This window comes from Pithys albifrons, chromosome 4, assembly GCF_047495875.1.
Source record: "Pithys albifrons albifrons isolate INPA30051 chromosome 4, PitAlb_v1, whole genome shotgun sequence".
In the NCBI taxonomy this organism is placed as follows: Eukaryota; Metazoa; Chordata; class Aves; order Passeriformes; family Thamnophilidae; genus Pithys; species Pithys albifrons.
In genome coordinates, this window is record NC_092461.1 from 25,498,633 (window position 1) to 25,513,058 (window position 14,426).

General features: G+C 39.3%; 1 protein-coding gene across 5 annotated transcripts in view; it reads right to left on the reverse strand.

Moving 5' to 3' along the window:
* Positions 1-5,941: 5,941 nt before the first annotated feature.
* Positions 5,942-14,426, reverse strand: part of CTNND2 (catenin delta 2) — a 636,240-nt gene continuing 627,755 nt past the window's right edge. For all 5 annotated transcript variants that reach the window (XM_071553703.1, XM_071553697.1, XM_071553698.1 and 2 more), the window contains 2 exons: positions 8,494-8,567; positions 5,942-7,130 (listed from right to left, as the gene is read on the reverse strand). In XM_071553703.1, coding sequence (XP_071409804.1) covers positions 6,870-7,130; positions 8,494-8,567 — 335 coding nt within the window. In that variant the 3' untranslated portion in view covers positions 5,942-6,869. The remainder of the gene's footprint in view (positions 7,131-8,493; positions 8,568-14,426) is intronic.

Here is a 14,426-nt window from a genome sequence, read left to right on the forward strand (position 1 = left end):
ATGCCAGAGTGGATGGGGCTCTGAGCAACCTGGTCTACTGGAAGGTGTCCCTGCCCATGGAGAGAGTTTGGACTGGATGATCTTGCAGGTCTGCTCAACACAAACCGTTCTATGATTCTATGAATTGTTACATTGTTATAAGAGGACCAGAAGAAACAAAAAAAAACAAATAACCAAAACCAAACAGGTGACCTCAACCCATTGTAACTGAAAGGAAAGCAAAAATCTGGGCAAGAAGGCCCCTGTCTGATCCACAGGAGCAGTGTAAGGAGCTGCCTGGTCAGTGCTGAGCCCCTTGAAGATGCAGAACCCCCAGTGCTCTCCAGGGGCACCCCCTCCTTGGCCTCAGCAATTCTGACCTGCCAAGGTCTTAAGATGCTTCTGCCCACTTTTGCCTCCTGTTGTGGTCCTTGAGCCTCACCCTCCTCCCCACCCATGGTGCTCCCACAGGCTGTGGGCTGCCCCACACACTGCCACAGCTTGCCCTGCGGTGGAGGGCACCCCAAAGGCAGCAACGAGTTTTCTCTGAGCAGCTTTGGCACGGCTCACCCTTTTCACTCCTGGCTGAATGCTGGTCAGTATGTGCAACAGGAGGCTGACATTTCAAAAGAATGAGCCCCTCTCTTTTGTTCTTTCCCATGACGACAAGCCTGCAGTGGTAGGCAGGGTTTGGGAAGTGGTGGCTGTCACATTTGGCGATGTGGCTGTTATTTGGCATGTTTTGATTCTCTTAATGCTGCTACAGCACTACAGTAGTGAGTGGCCTCTTGCACACATCCACAGGCCTTAGGCATAAACAAAAGCAACACAAAACATTGTTCAAATATTGTATATAGTGCAAATTCTCCTCCTCTCCTACCACCCCAATCAAAAAGTCAAACTCAGGGTAGCTTAGAGGGAAAGATTCTGGGGCATGGGTGGTTTTTTATTTTTTTTTGTTTGTCTTTTTTTTCCTGCTGTTGTTTTTGAGGCAAAGGGTGGAAGTCTCTTTTTAAATGGACTTCTATTTACTATGAAAGATGTTATGCTTCGTATGGTAGATGCTTTTTTTCTCTCTCTCAGTTGATGACAAAGGTAATAATTGATTGTGCCTATACACAATAGCCTGAATTTTCTGTCAGAAGTTTTCTCTTCAGCCTTGATGTTATTAAAAAATTACTGTCATGACATGTTTAGTTATCAACATTTTCTTCCTATGTAACATTAATGTAAAATAAATTATATAAAAATCAACCCCCATAGCCAATGGGCCATGTATAAATGAAAATACTTATGTGAGTTACTAATCTAATTGAATTTGTGAAAAATAGTCAATTAGCAAGCCACTGCTATTTTGCATTCCTAGGTTTAGTGGCACATTTCAGATTTTACCTGTTTGGAAAAGGAAGGTATTTCAGTGTCTGAAACGACTCATGCAACTACTGAAATTAACTGCAACAATCAGTCACTGTGAGCCCTTTTCATCTATGTCACTCTCTAAAAGCAGTGAAAATAAAAGTGGAGAGAGGCAAAGGCTCTATAGTAAATTTTGACAGGCAGGTACCAGGAAATAACTTGCTCTTTTTTCTCCTGTTAGCTATTAGAAGGTTGCAGGTTTTGATGTGCTGGCAAGTGGGACCTTGATGTGCCCATCTTTTGAGAAGGTTGCACCAATTTTTCACCTGTTGTAACGTTGGACCTGGCAAAGCTGATGGAAATCTTTCCATGGACTTCTGTGGGTTTTAAGATTGCAATAAAAATAGTAAAGTGAGTTTGATTGGGAATTAGGTTCAAGAATAATGGATTGGCATGGCGACTTTCTAAAGTACTGCACCTGACTAGCATGTGACTTGCTGGACTTCCAGAGGAAGTGGTGTGCCAGTCTTTTGACTGATGTGTCCCAGTTGAGATGGTGCAAAACCCACATGGAGCACTGGTGAGGAAGAACTTGAAATGTTTATGTTCTATGGAGCTGTTTGGTTTGGCCCTCACAAGAGTGGAGCACGAGTTAGAAGCACATGCCCCTAACCAATCCAGGTTATCAAAAGATCTGCAAGAGCCACAGCTTTTCTCACTAGCTTTTGAGAACAGCCTGGGAGGTGGGGATGCCTATCTCTCTACAGGTATCAGTGGCCTTGCCTGGGGATGAAAATCAAATCTCCGACTTTCAGCCTGAAATATCTGAAATGGACTTTAGGTCACTCCTTAAAAACTGTCTAGTTCCCTGGAAAAAGCCAGGACTGCACAGTTCTTCAAGATATGTTGGTGTCCACCTGTCTCCAGGGAAAATGCTGGGCTTCAAATTGGAAGTGGCTGTAGCTGCTCGACAAGCCCAGCCCTGGCCCTGCCAGTGTTCAGCACAGGTGGCTATCAGACACCTGTACCAGGTATTGACCAGCTGAGGGTAAAGGCCCTTTGCAAGCTGTGTTCTTGATGGGATAGCCTGGCATGTTCACCATGTCCGTGTATCTGTTTGGGGGACCACACTCTGCCACTGAGGATGGCAGGGCAAGGGGGCAAGTTTGCAAAAGTGGCCTCTGTTTTAGCTGCTTGATGTTGTTTTGACCTAGTCTGAAAGGCTTGGACCTAAAGATTTTTACCAAGAGCCTCATCCCTCTCCCCTCTTCTTCAAAGCAGTAGCAGTGTCTGTCCACAAGTCCAGCATCTCCTGGCTGAAGCTGGAAGTGCCCTACACTGACCTGTGACTTCCCTCTGCTGCTCCCTCCCACTTTTCTAGCACAAAGGTGTGTGCATCACATTGACGCTATAAAGTGTTCATTACATTAACTTGTTCATAATATTTGGTGATCTTGGTGCATAAAATCTCTTGTTGGTAATCTCTTTACTCTTAGTAATTACGGGTGTGGATCTGTCTTCACACATAAACTCTTTTTACGCCCTTTGTTTCCTCCCTCCGCTTTGGATTGCTGTCTGCATTTCTCCTGCTCCTCCCTGTGATAGGAGCAATAACATTAAACTCCGAGCTCTCTCTGCCTGCTGGCAGGAGAGGATGAGTAACAGTGATGGAGGAGCTGAGGAAGCCTCTCTTGCAGTCACTGGCTCGCACAGCCTGTGCTGTGCCAAGATAGACAAAAATTAGTCAGTATTTCTGATTTGGGTTGTAAGTGTCCCTGAAGAGACACTTCTGCAGGTTCATGCAACTCAGGAAACAATTATTCCCTAGCCTTTACATGCACTGAATGCTGGGACTCCCAGCAATGCACAAGTAAATTACTGTTTCGCTCTTTGTTTCTTGACTGTGGTCTACATAACCTGTGGCCAAGATTATATTTCTCACAGCATGTTTCTAACCAGTGCCACCAGTCTTGAGGTTTTCAGGCTTTTTTTACAGGTGTAGGTAAACTGTCTGCAAATGGTGGCAGCTCACTCTTGCAGCCATTAACTAGGGGTGAACTGGGTGTTCTCAAAAATACCTTTCTCCTTGGCTGGCTGTTGTGGAGTAGGTTGTGCTCATCAACTTGGTGGAGAGGGAAGAGGCAGTGAATGGCTCGAGAACTGAAAGTTAGCTATCCAATTAATATTTAAAATACATCAATGGCAAGGTTTTGTTTGCTGTGTGAAGCTAGGCATCAATCTATCAAGTCAACTTCTGAGTTTAAACATAGTGCACTATGACCAGTGATTCTCCACAATACAGTAGGATTTATTAATAGAAAATACGTCAATATGAGTTTGTCTTTGTACATGTTAGCAACATGTACAGTGAAACACATTTTTTCTCAATCTATATTGTTATAGTTATTTTGTGTTATCTGACATAATCATTTATATTTTGGGCTTAAATAGGCCATTTGTCAAAATGTACTTTCAGTGTTAATATACCTTTAAAATCATAGTTCATCTTTTAAATATTGAATTCATTTTTTTTCTTCAAATCAATATTGCTCATGTTAGTGCAAATTTGTTAATCTTGAGATAGGTTAACCATTTCTTCCAGACCATAAACAGCATTTAATAAAACAGTGAGATTTATATAGCTCTACACAGCTGAACAAGGTTCTAATACGAAGCTTGTTAAAAAAAAAATCCGACATTTTACAGTACATCAATTGCATTTTATACATTTTTTTGGAACAGTTTTGTTTCTTCTCTATTTCTGTGTGTGATCTAGTACAAGAATGAAGGGAACAGCAATAGGTAATGATACTTTCCTCAATATCAAAAAGAATGCATCATATATATCTTGCTCATTGTGGCGGCAATGTTGGATTTCCAAGCCTGGAAAAGAAGCCAGGTAATCCAACACCTTCTCAAAACTCAGTACAGGAAGAGTGAATGTTATCAGTTGGAGCACTTGCCACTACAGAAGAATGGAAACAAACCAACACAAAGTATAGACAAAAGGTATTTTATGCCACGTCATTGATCCAGAATCTCTCACTTGAGCAATGGTCAACATTTGACTCCAAGTAATTCCTAAGAGGAGCTGAAAGAGGGCAATGTGGGCATTTCAGTAGTTTGAAGAATTCACCTTACAATAACCTCTTGTCCTAAGAACTTCAAACAGAACGACACATCCCTTTGGCCCGCTGGCAAACCTGCACCTGGAGAACTGCAGCAGCCTGATGTTTATCAGGCAGTCAAGAAGGACTTCCAGTTGCGAGTGACATTCTTTATTAAAAAAAAGTTTTTATACTGAAACTGTGCTTTGTTCAAAAGAGGACTGCAAATGTCACTTATTAAAATCAATGTAATAAATAAAATATAAACAACCTGTGTCCAAAACTATGAATAGTATTTTTATCTACCTCACTATACATCTGGCCCACTGTGCCCCTCCCACCCACCCTTCTTAAATTTTTTAAAAATTTTTTTGCATGCGATTTTTTTCTCCCGTTTACTACAAAGAGCAAAGGTTACATATCGTACACTGGGAAAAGCTGCCAAAAAGATTAAACTCTAGTCCTAGATTACTGAGAAACCAATCCTACATCACAATACCCGCCTGCATGAACTACTTGGGCTGCGTCCTAGAGAGTGAGAGACTTCTCCCCCTGTGCACAGCCAGAAGCGTGCCAGGTGATGTTAAGACTATTACAATGACAAATCACAGAAATGTTTGCAACCTAAAAGAAATTCCTTACTTGCAATTTAAGCAATTTAAAACTACTCCACTTGTGGTGGGTCTTATGCTCTGAAAACTGAATGCTGAACTGTTGCCTCAATCACAGAAATTAAGAAAGGCTTGATTCTTTTCTTGCCTTCCAAAAATCACAAGATCTAAAATGAATATGGCGGTTCTTCTGGCCTAGATAGCTTTTATTTTCTTTTTAAATAAAAAAAAAAAATTCTCTGTCCCTTACATTTTTTAAATTTTACTTTAAATGCACAGAAATGGTCTTTATTTCTGTATTTGAAGAATGTGTTCTGGGTGTGGGATTTTCTTTTTGGTATGGGTTGAAATAAATGATTGTCCTAATGGTTCAGGAATTGGACCCTTTTGTAGTCTAAAGAGTTTGACAAGTCCAGATTTAAGTCTGTTGGGTCTTTGTTTTCCATTCCCTTGGGGTGATGGTAAGATCAAACTCTGCCTTACTTGAGTACTTACTGGTTGGTGGCTGAAGAGTAATGAAATTTCTTCAACAGAAGATCAAGAGATGTTAATTTAATGGAAATGGCTCCTAGGGGTGATGGTGTTGGCGAAAAGAACTCGGTTACCCCCTCTTTTGTGAGCTTGTGGCCAAACAATGTTGAATTGCTACCAATGGTTACGGAAGCGAGTAAGGGAAAGCACATACTGGAGTTTCCACTGTTTAAAAGAACTGAAAATTAAACAAAAATTGAAGCTTAACAAGTAGAACACTGGATGGAAAGAAGTCTTACGCCACACAAACACACACTCAAATACACACACACAGAATACTATGCATACGTGGACACACACAAGTAAGAATGTGTATTTGTATGGTAGATTCTTGGAAATAGACATTCTTAGCAAATATGGATGACAGATCAATTGTAATTTATTTTCTTTTAACACTGTATCATCATAAAGAAAACTGGTATAAATGAAAAAAATCTATTTCAAATATCTACATCTAAAATTTTAGGCAGTGAAAAAGCACTTCGTTGACAAGGAGTGTGGAATGATGAATGTTAATTGTCAGAAACTGCTGAATGCCTTTTTTTTTAGTTGCCACAAACAAATTCACATATCAGAACAAACAATACTGCTAAATATTCCTTGTTGTTTTTTTGATTTTTTTTTGATTTTTTTTTTGTTAAAACGCACCGGGGAAAAGAAAAAAAACCTGGAAATTCATACATCTTTCAAAATTTGAAATTGAAGCAATATTTAGAACCATAGATGAAGAAACACTGTGGCATTGGTGTAATATACACAATGCACCTTTTTTTTATCTGTAATGTACATCAAATACTTTACAACAATGCATTAACAAAAGGCAAGAAACATCTTGCTGTACAGAGGAAACCCCAAATGCAACTTGAAGCCTAGATTCACAATGAATGAGGATATTAAACAAAGTGTGAGAAGCTGTTCCCCATAAAGTATGTACGCTGCTCAGTAACTTGTGCTTAGCTCTTGACCCACATCCACTGCCATGTTCTTCCTCCTTCCTTCAGCCACATTCAATATACAGCACTGAACTTTAGACTCTACAGGCCAACAGTAAAGTTGCCCCACACTGTAAAATATATATATGTATATATATATTTCTTTCTAATTACTCCCAGGTTTAGCTTTCATATCTTTTAGCCTTCTAAAAAAAATCGCTTATTTTTTTCCATACTGGTTATCTGTGCCTTCCTATGGAACAGGCTTTAACAAACTAAATTTGCAGGAAAAAAATGTCTTGTGGTATGCATGCACATGCACAGTTCCTGGAGCTTTTGAATCTGCCCAAGTCTCAAACCCAGGAGTCGGGAGAGGCTGGATAGTGGCTTGTTTCATAGTTAAGTTCACTATAGGGACGAGCAGCTGAATAGAAGTCGACGTAGTTGCCAGTTGACTTTAGTCCCAGGTGCATGTTGTATTCACTTGCAGGTGGACGATGATGCACTTGGTCCTCAAAGAAGGACTCGTCATAATTTCTTGTTGAATTCTGAAATGGCTGATATGGTTCATAATCTTTTCTGCTGGGCTCCTGTGGAACTGGCTGTGTTGAAACCTGAAAGACAGTAACACCCACAGCTTGTAGATACAACTTAGTGTGGGCAACAGGATGGGAGGAGGAAATCTTACTTGTGTTTATCACGCTTGAAATACAAAGCTGTGAATTATTTTAACATCTGCTCAAGGTATTGCTTGGTAGTGGATTAATTCCACAGATCTGTCTTGTCATTTTATTTTCTTATTATTATCAAATATTATCAAATTTATTATTTAATATCATTGCTGTTAAAGATGCTGCTTTATGTCAAAAGTAGTTCATGTAGCAGTTCATGTAGTTACTTTCCTAACTGTGATCTGTGTATAACTTTCAGCTGTATAAAGCAAATATTGCTAACCAAAACTGAGCCTTGAAGAATTTGAATGGAAGCAATATACATTCCAAAGATGCTAAACATTTTGTGGCTGCCTTTGACAGAAGTGAGATTTAGGGGGGCAGGAAACACTGTATCCTTAAGAACCATTTACAGTCTTCATGACACTGACATGAGAAAATTTCAAGCAAAGTGCCCTGAAATGGGTTCTTGTGCTACTGTTAAGCACAACCATCTTCTCACCACCTCCTCAACACTTCACGTTGACAATCTTGTGATGTTGGTACATTCCAGCTAGCAGTCTTGAAGATGAAAGGTTTATGATAAGCAGAAAAAAACTCATCTCAGATGGTCTCCTAACCTACGGTTGCCATTTGTTTTTCAGACAGTCCTAGCAAATCTGTTTTTATACCTGGGACTTTACTAAAATCTAAAATGTCTGAACACATGCTGACTATCTTAGAAGACTATCACTTTATGCCACCTCTATAATTTTGGGGAGACTTCGCGGTTGCAAAATGATGTAGCCTGTCAATCCTCACAGAGTCGTCCCTGGGAATACTGATGCTCAGACACTGATGTCAGAAGACTTTGAAGGTCCTGCTGACCCTGCAAGAGTTAGTAATCCTCCAAGGCAACAGGAACACTTGCACCACTGTGGCCTAAACTCTGCACTGTTTGTTCAAAACATGTCTGTATTGTTCTCTATGTACACAGTACAAAAGATTGCTCAAGTTCACTACCTTTAACAGTCTCACAAGTGATCTTATAAGGTTGGGCCCAATATCAGAACTGCACAAGTGAGTGTAATGACTGATTTCTAATTCTAGTACTGCTATCAAAGTGTACAGGACCTTCAGGACCTCCATTTAATTTCATGTATTCAAACACAGGTGTTTAATTTGGATATAGGAGAAAAAATTTACTGGAAGGAACTTGTTCATATGAGATATTTTGTAATTTGTGATATTTGTAGACATTTCCATATAAGATGTTGCACCAGTCTTTTGCTACCTGGAACAGTAATGTTTTAATCTCTGTCCTTACCTGGTTATGTTTGATATCTTCAGCAGGTGCACCGTACGAATTCCTGTACAAAGTTGAGATTCCAGTGTTTTGAGCTAGGGAGAGAAAAAAGGAAGGAAAAAGGAGGTTTACCAATCATACCTTTTTAGTCTCAAAGTGAATTCTTATGGCTTCATTAAATACATCATACAGTGCCTGATTCCCACACACCAAAGTCTTTATAAAAGCAACTGCAGCCTTCTGTTTTCTCTTCCTCCCACTAAACAGTCATCATCTTTGCTTTGGTGTACATACATGTCCTTGGTATACATGATGGGTAACAGGCTTTATGTCATGTTCATACCAATCCTGCATGCTTCATATATAAATCAACAAAATAATTTCACATACAGCTGAAATATATTTCAGGTTATAGATGGGATTCTATACCACACATACACCAAACAGGCAGCAATTGTAAATACTGAGATTAAGAAACACTTCAGTTCTTTCACTTCAGTTTGACGATGTGGATTATTATTAATTAGTTAACATAGTAGTGACTTTGCTACATCTCAAAATTATTCATGCTAAAAGTGATTAAATGCAAGTGAAAAACAAGTTATGCAAAAAAGTAATATGTAGTTATACTGAAGAGGTCTTGCCAAGATAGTCTCAAATCCATGACTACTGTCACTGCTGACACTTTCTTCTCAGATGTCCTACAACTGAAATGCACTAACAAAACGGAGATATGAGTTTGAAATCAGAAGTAATTCTAAAGAGAAAGAAGATAATAACATACAGTCTTGCAAAAATGTATTTCCCACACTGTCCGCCAAAAAACCTCCACAAAAAGCTATGGATTTTCCTTGCAAAGCTGACTCCACTGATCCCTGTAATTTAGCTCTCTAGCTGAAGCTTAGTTTGCTGGTAGGACTCAAAAGACTGCAGTTATTTCTCATATTTGAAAGACCATGAATACCATTTTGTGTAGCTCCTGCACACTTTTTATGCATTAATTTTCCAGACATCATAACCAGTGATTGGATGCTGTCATGAGGACTCCTACTACAAAAGCACAGGCCAGAAAGCAAAAATTGAGTAGTTGTCAATCAAAGTCATCACTGGAACTGAAACATGTTGCTTGTGACTTCTCTTAGGTCTCTGCAATGGCATAAAACCTGGAGGCACCTCTGAGGATGAGGACTGAGCATCAGAGCTGAAACCTGGACATGGGATCCATGCTTGTCACATCACTAAGAAGTATCAGAGTTACTGAAGGCATAAGCAGTGTGTCTTTCTTTGGCAATGTGCTAGCATGGACCCTGCATGTCAAACTGCCTCTACCTTTGCCCCTGCCACCGCACCCTTTCTGGAGAAAGGAATGGCATGGCCTTCAGGCAAACCTGACTGCAATATGCCACTTCTGATCTTCACATCTGCCATGGGGTCCATGTTGAGGGTATAAATTTTGTCAGTTTGAGGCACTGCTCCATGTTGCTGCTTTACAGATCTCAGACAGTGTTCTTAAAGATCTCCAGCATGTTTGTAAAATCAGGATAAAGACAAGGCTTATATGGTGGAGCGATCTAACATCTGGAAAGAGATTTTTCACTTCATAATCATTAGCTGATAGGAGTGAAAAAACTTATCTCTTGAAGAGCTGGATGCAATTACTAAGAATGTGCACAGTCCTGTGCAGGAAATAAGAGAGGAGCTCTGGAGGTCTCCAAGTGTAGCATGACCTTTTTCTTAAAGGTGGGAAGAATACAAACTCTAGTAACAGATGTTGGGTCTTCTGCAGGGGTAGATACTCTTAATTGCACCTGTGTGCTAACAGGTTGTAACAGCTGGAAACAAGTGTAAATGATGGGAAGTACTGCTTGAGTAGTTTGGTTGTACTTGTTAGTGCCCAGGAGTCAGCTGCAGAGGGTCTTGCTGTTCAGTTTACCTTGTTTCACCTGAGTGATGTGTGAGACTACACTGTTATTTCAGTGGGGTTTTTTGTGTCCCAGTTGCAGCTTCTGCTTTAGCGCTTGAAAATACCCTCCCGATGGCAGCCTTTGGTATTCGGAGTGCACACCAGCGTTGCTCTTTCTGGTGAATCTCATGACAGCACGACTCTAAGTAGTACAATTGCCAGATATTTCCTTCATATAATCTTTTTTATGCTGTTTTTCTGATTTTCTTCCTCGCCCCACAAAGTGCTAGAATTTGAGTTACACAAAGATTTCCTCTTCTCAAGATCTAAAGATACCCAGTGTTTCAGTTATCCACATTGTGAAGTCCTAGTTCTTGAAAAAAATGGAAGTGACATTCAGTGTCATAGATGGGGGAAGAACTTCTTGTAATAATTTTGTTTTCATGTAGATAAATAGCAAGATAAGTGCGTTTGAAGTTTCAGGCATGCAAATTTCTAGTCAGACATGACTTAACATATTCAGTCCAGACAGGGCAATATTGTTTGTAGTTGTTTGGTGTCAAGAGTAAAAGACTGGTATAAGGTGCAACATCTGTATGAGGAATCAGATGAAAAATAGCAAACTGGACACATACTAACTTCTTTGTTGTTCCTCCAGGCAATCAGAGAGACTTAAGAGGAGGGTCATGACCTTTCCATACAGAGATACAGAACGGCATATGGTATATATGTGCCTCTAATAGCCATCACTATCCTAAAACCAAAAATAGTTCAGACTTGGTGCAGAGCTGTCCAGTGCACTACTGTGATATTTGCACTGATATGCTCACAAATGTCACACACCAGATGGAAGATTTACGGTCTCCCAGATCACATATTCTGTGATGATAAATAGATAGTATCAGCTTATGAAAATAGCTCCCAGCTCTGTGCTGCTGATTTCACTGCAGTGATGTGGATACAAAGTCACCAGTTTAAAATGCAAATAACCCAACCCAAAACAAGGCAGTATTCTTTCCTCAGTGTAATAAAACCAACAAGACATAAAATGCTTGAAAACAAATTCCAAGAGTTCAAGAGTAAGAAATCTTGGCTTAGGCTAGCTTGGAGGCTGAGATAATCCTGTTTCTGGAGGAAATGTAAGTGAAGCAATGTAGCTGCCAGCATAGCATGCAGCCCTGCTCCAGTACCCACTCCTGAACACAGACAGCATTCCTGGGAACTCCATTCCCGCTCTGCCATGCTTCAGTGAGCAGTCGACTCTTGCCATCCAAAAGCAAAGGGCAAATATAAAAGAGAGAGAAATGAGCTAGAGGAATGGACAGATACTGTGTGCTTAGTATCAGATTTTTCCTGTTAATATTGTATATGTACCATAATAATAAAATTGTAAACCAGACAGAAACAGCGATTAATGAAATAATTTTCTCTTTTAAAGCACAGCAAGAGAAGGGTAAAGAGTAAAAGGAGTGAGAGATGGAGATTTTCCTGCAACTACTCTTCCTTGTAGAGATGTGAGAACTGTAGCTGAAATTAATCAAGGAGTGATCAGTGTGACAGTTATGTGTATATTTTATGCAATATTTAAACATCTTATGATAGTACTGAAGAGATACCTTTTCTGAGGAAAAATTGTGAGTTTTAAAATAAGTACTATTATCAACCTGCAGCATTTTGTGGTTGCATTGCATAAAGAACCTTACAGAAAAATACCTTTATTTCTTCCCCCTGTTCAGTTTTCAAGGTGGTATTTGTTAAAAAAAGTCATATAGTTCCTCACAGCAGTCTTCTTTAAAGCTGACAACAGCTTTGAAAATTATGTTACTCAGTGGTTTATGTGAAAAAAATATCACTGACCAAAATCATCCTCCTATGTCCCAGTTACTTGATTCATGGACATGAACATTCAGCTTTCAGGTCTTCTGAGTACTTATTCTGAACACATTTACAGACACTTGGAAATAACAGGATGCTACCCTTTTGTCCTCAGAAACACAAACTGATAATAAGATGGGAAAGCTCAGCTGGACAGGTAGTCATCCTCTTCTGGTACTGTGTAACCTGCTTTTTGTGCTATAAGCAGCAGGTGTCCATTTTATAAAATGTATTTCAAGAAAAATGCTTCTGTGACTCACATATCTCAGGTAACAGAGATCATTAACTGTTGCTGTCACTGGCACCTTCCTCCACAGTGAAAGGTGAGGTAAGGGCATGAGAAAAGACTAAAGTGTATTATAGTTTCTTAAAGTAATAATAAGCTCAACTAGCCTGAGCACCTGTATATATTTTAACACCTGATGATAGTTGTTTGTGTTCTGAATGTGCAGGGATTTGCCACTAAGTTTAAATAATGTAAGTATTAATGACTGATTCTTTACAACCAAAAGAAAGATAAACTAATCAAAAGATTTTTCTGCATCTGGAAGTGAAGATGCAGCATGCAGACCATGATGCACATATTAATTCACTGAGGGAATTGAGACAGTAAAAGAAACTTCAAAGAAGGAGTCCCATGACAGTGTATAGGAACCTTATCTTCCCTGTTCTTTAAGAAAACACCATGGTATAAATTTGATTATCACATGCACATATAGTTCCTGGGTTTTTAAATGGAATATAATAGGTTTTGTCTTAAAAATATACTTTAGGTGACAAAATTTTATTATTGGTTATTATTTTCTACAGAGAGGAGAATGTGGACAGTAAATATAAAAGGCATCATAAACCTGTGAAGAGGGCAATGACAACTTTGATATTGTGCCTCTAGTTCTTTAGCTAACCTTGTGAAATCAATATAAGTTATCATCTTCAGCCAAACTGTTTACTTCATAGATTCTCCATGTTTCCCAGAGGCTTCCTGACAACTCCCCACAACGGGAGGAAGCCAACATTTCTGCTTTGAAAATCCATCAAAACCCCTCCATTTCAGTCCCAGCCAAGAGGTCATAAAATTTTTGAACTATAAACTGAGAGGAGCTTTGCAGAAGAGCATGGAAACAGTCATGGATAAATTGGGCCTCCAGGTCCAGCTCTGCATTCTGTGTAAATCCAAAGTAGTCAAAGAAAGCTTTGTGTAATACATCAGCTTGGCACAAAAATAGAAGCCCAGATCAAAATACGTGTATTTTCAGGTGGAACCTGCAAAACCATTCATCTAAGTCCCTCCTAAATGGATGTATCAGCTGCAATGCACTGTCTGATGCACAAAGGGAAACACTGGCACTGCAATGAACTTGCTACATGAACTTATGTAAGGCCATTCAAGTAAAGTCAAAATGTCTCACAAAAACACAAATGCTGATTTTATATTGGTTTTTAATCAAATATTTATTATTTAATGAGCTACAATTAAGTTACACAAATGCCTTGTTAAATGTTGTTGAGCAAGACTCCTTCTGTCATTTTCTTTTGTTCTTAAAACGGTGCTTTATTTGAGCTTAGACCAAACGAGGAGAGGTTTCGTGATCTGAAAGAGAGAGAAAGTTTGTTCATTCTGTGTTTATTTGTACACTGGTCATGTTAGACTGTGAAATATTATTACACCTTTAATTTGAATTTGCTTTTCTTTTTTCTTTCACTTAACTCAGTAGCTGGAAAGAGAGTTGATAGCTGAGCATGACGCTGAGAGTTTCACGTGTTTCCTCACTGAAAGCCCACCCAAACAGCCAATAGAAACGGACAAAATACAGGGTGATACTAAAGGAAAACGCAATGCAAAAATCACAGTGGAGCAAAGGTTGCTGAGGCAGTAGAAACCTCACAATCTGCAAATTATATTGCAAGAGAAAGGAAACAAGGGAAACAGGAATGGGAGAAGAAAAACACTACAGTAAAAAAATGGAGAGGTGGGGAAAATGAAAAGCTCATTTTTTTAACATGTGTGGGGAGACAAGACTATCTGCAAGGAAACACAAATATTCAACAGAGAGACACTGTTTTTTGGTGAACCTTCTGATATAACTTGCAAGTCTAAATTTGGAGATACAGCCAGAACAAAATACTAATGTTTCTATCTTTTTCTTTTCAGCCTGATGTTCTTATTCCTGAGATC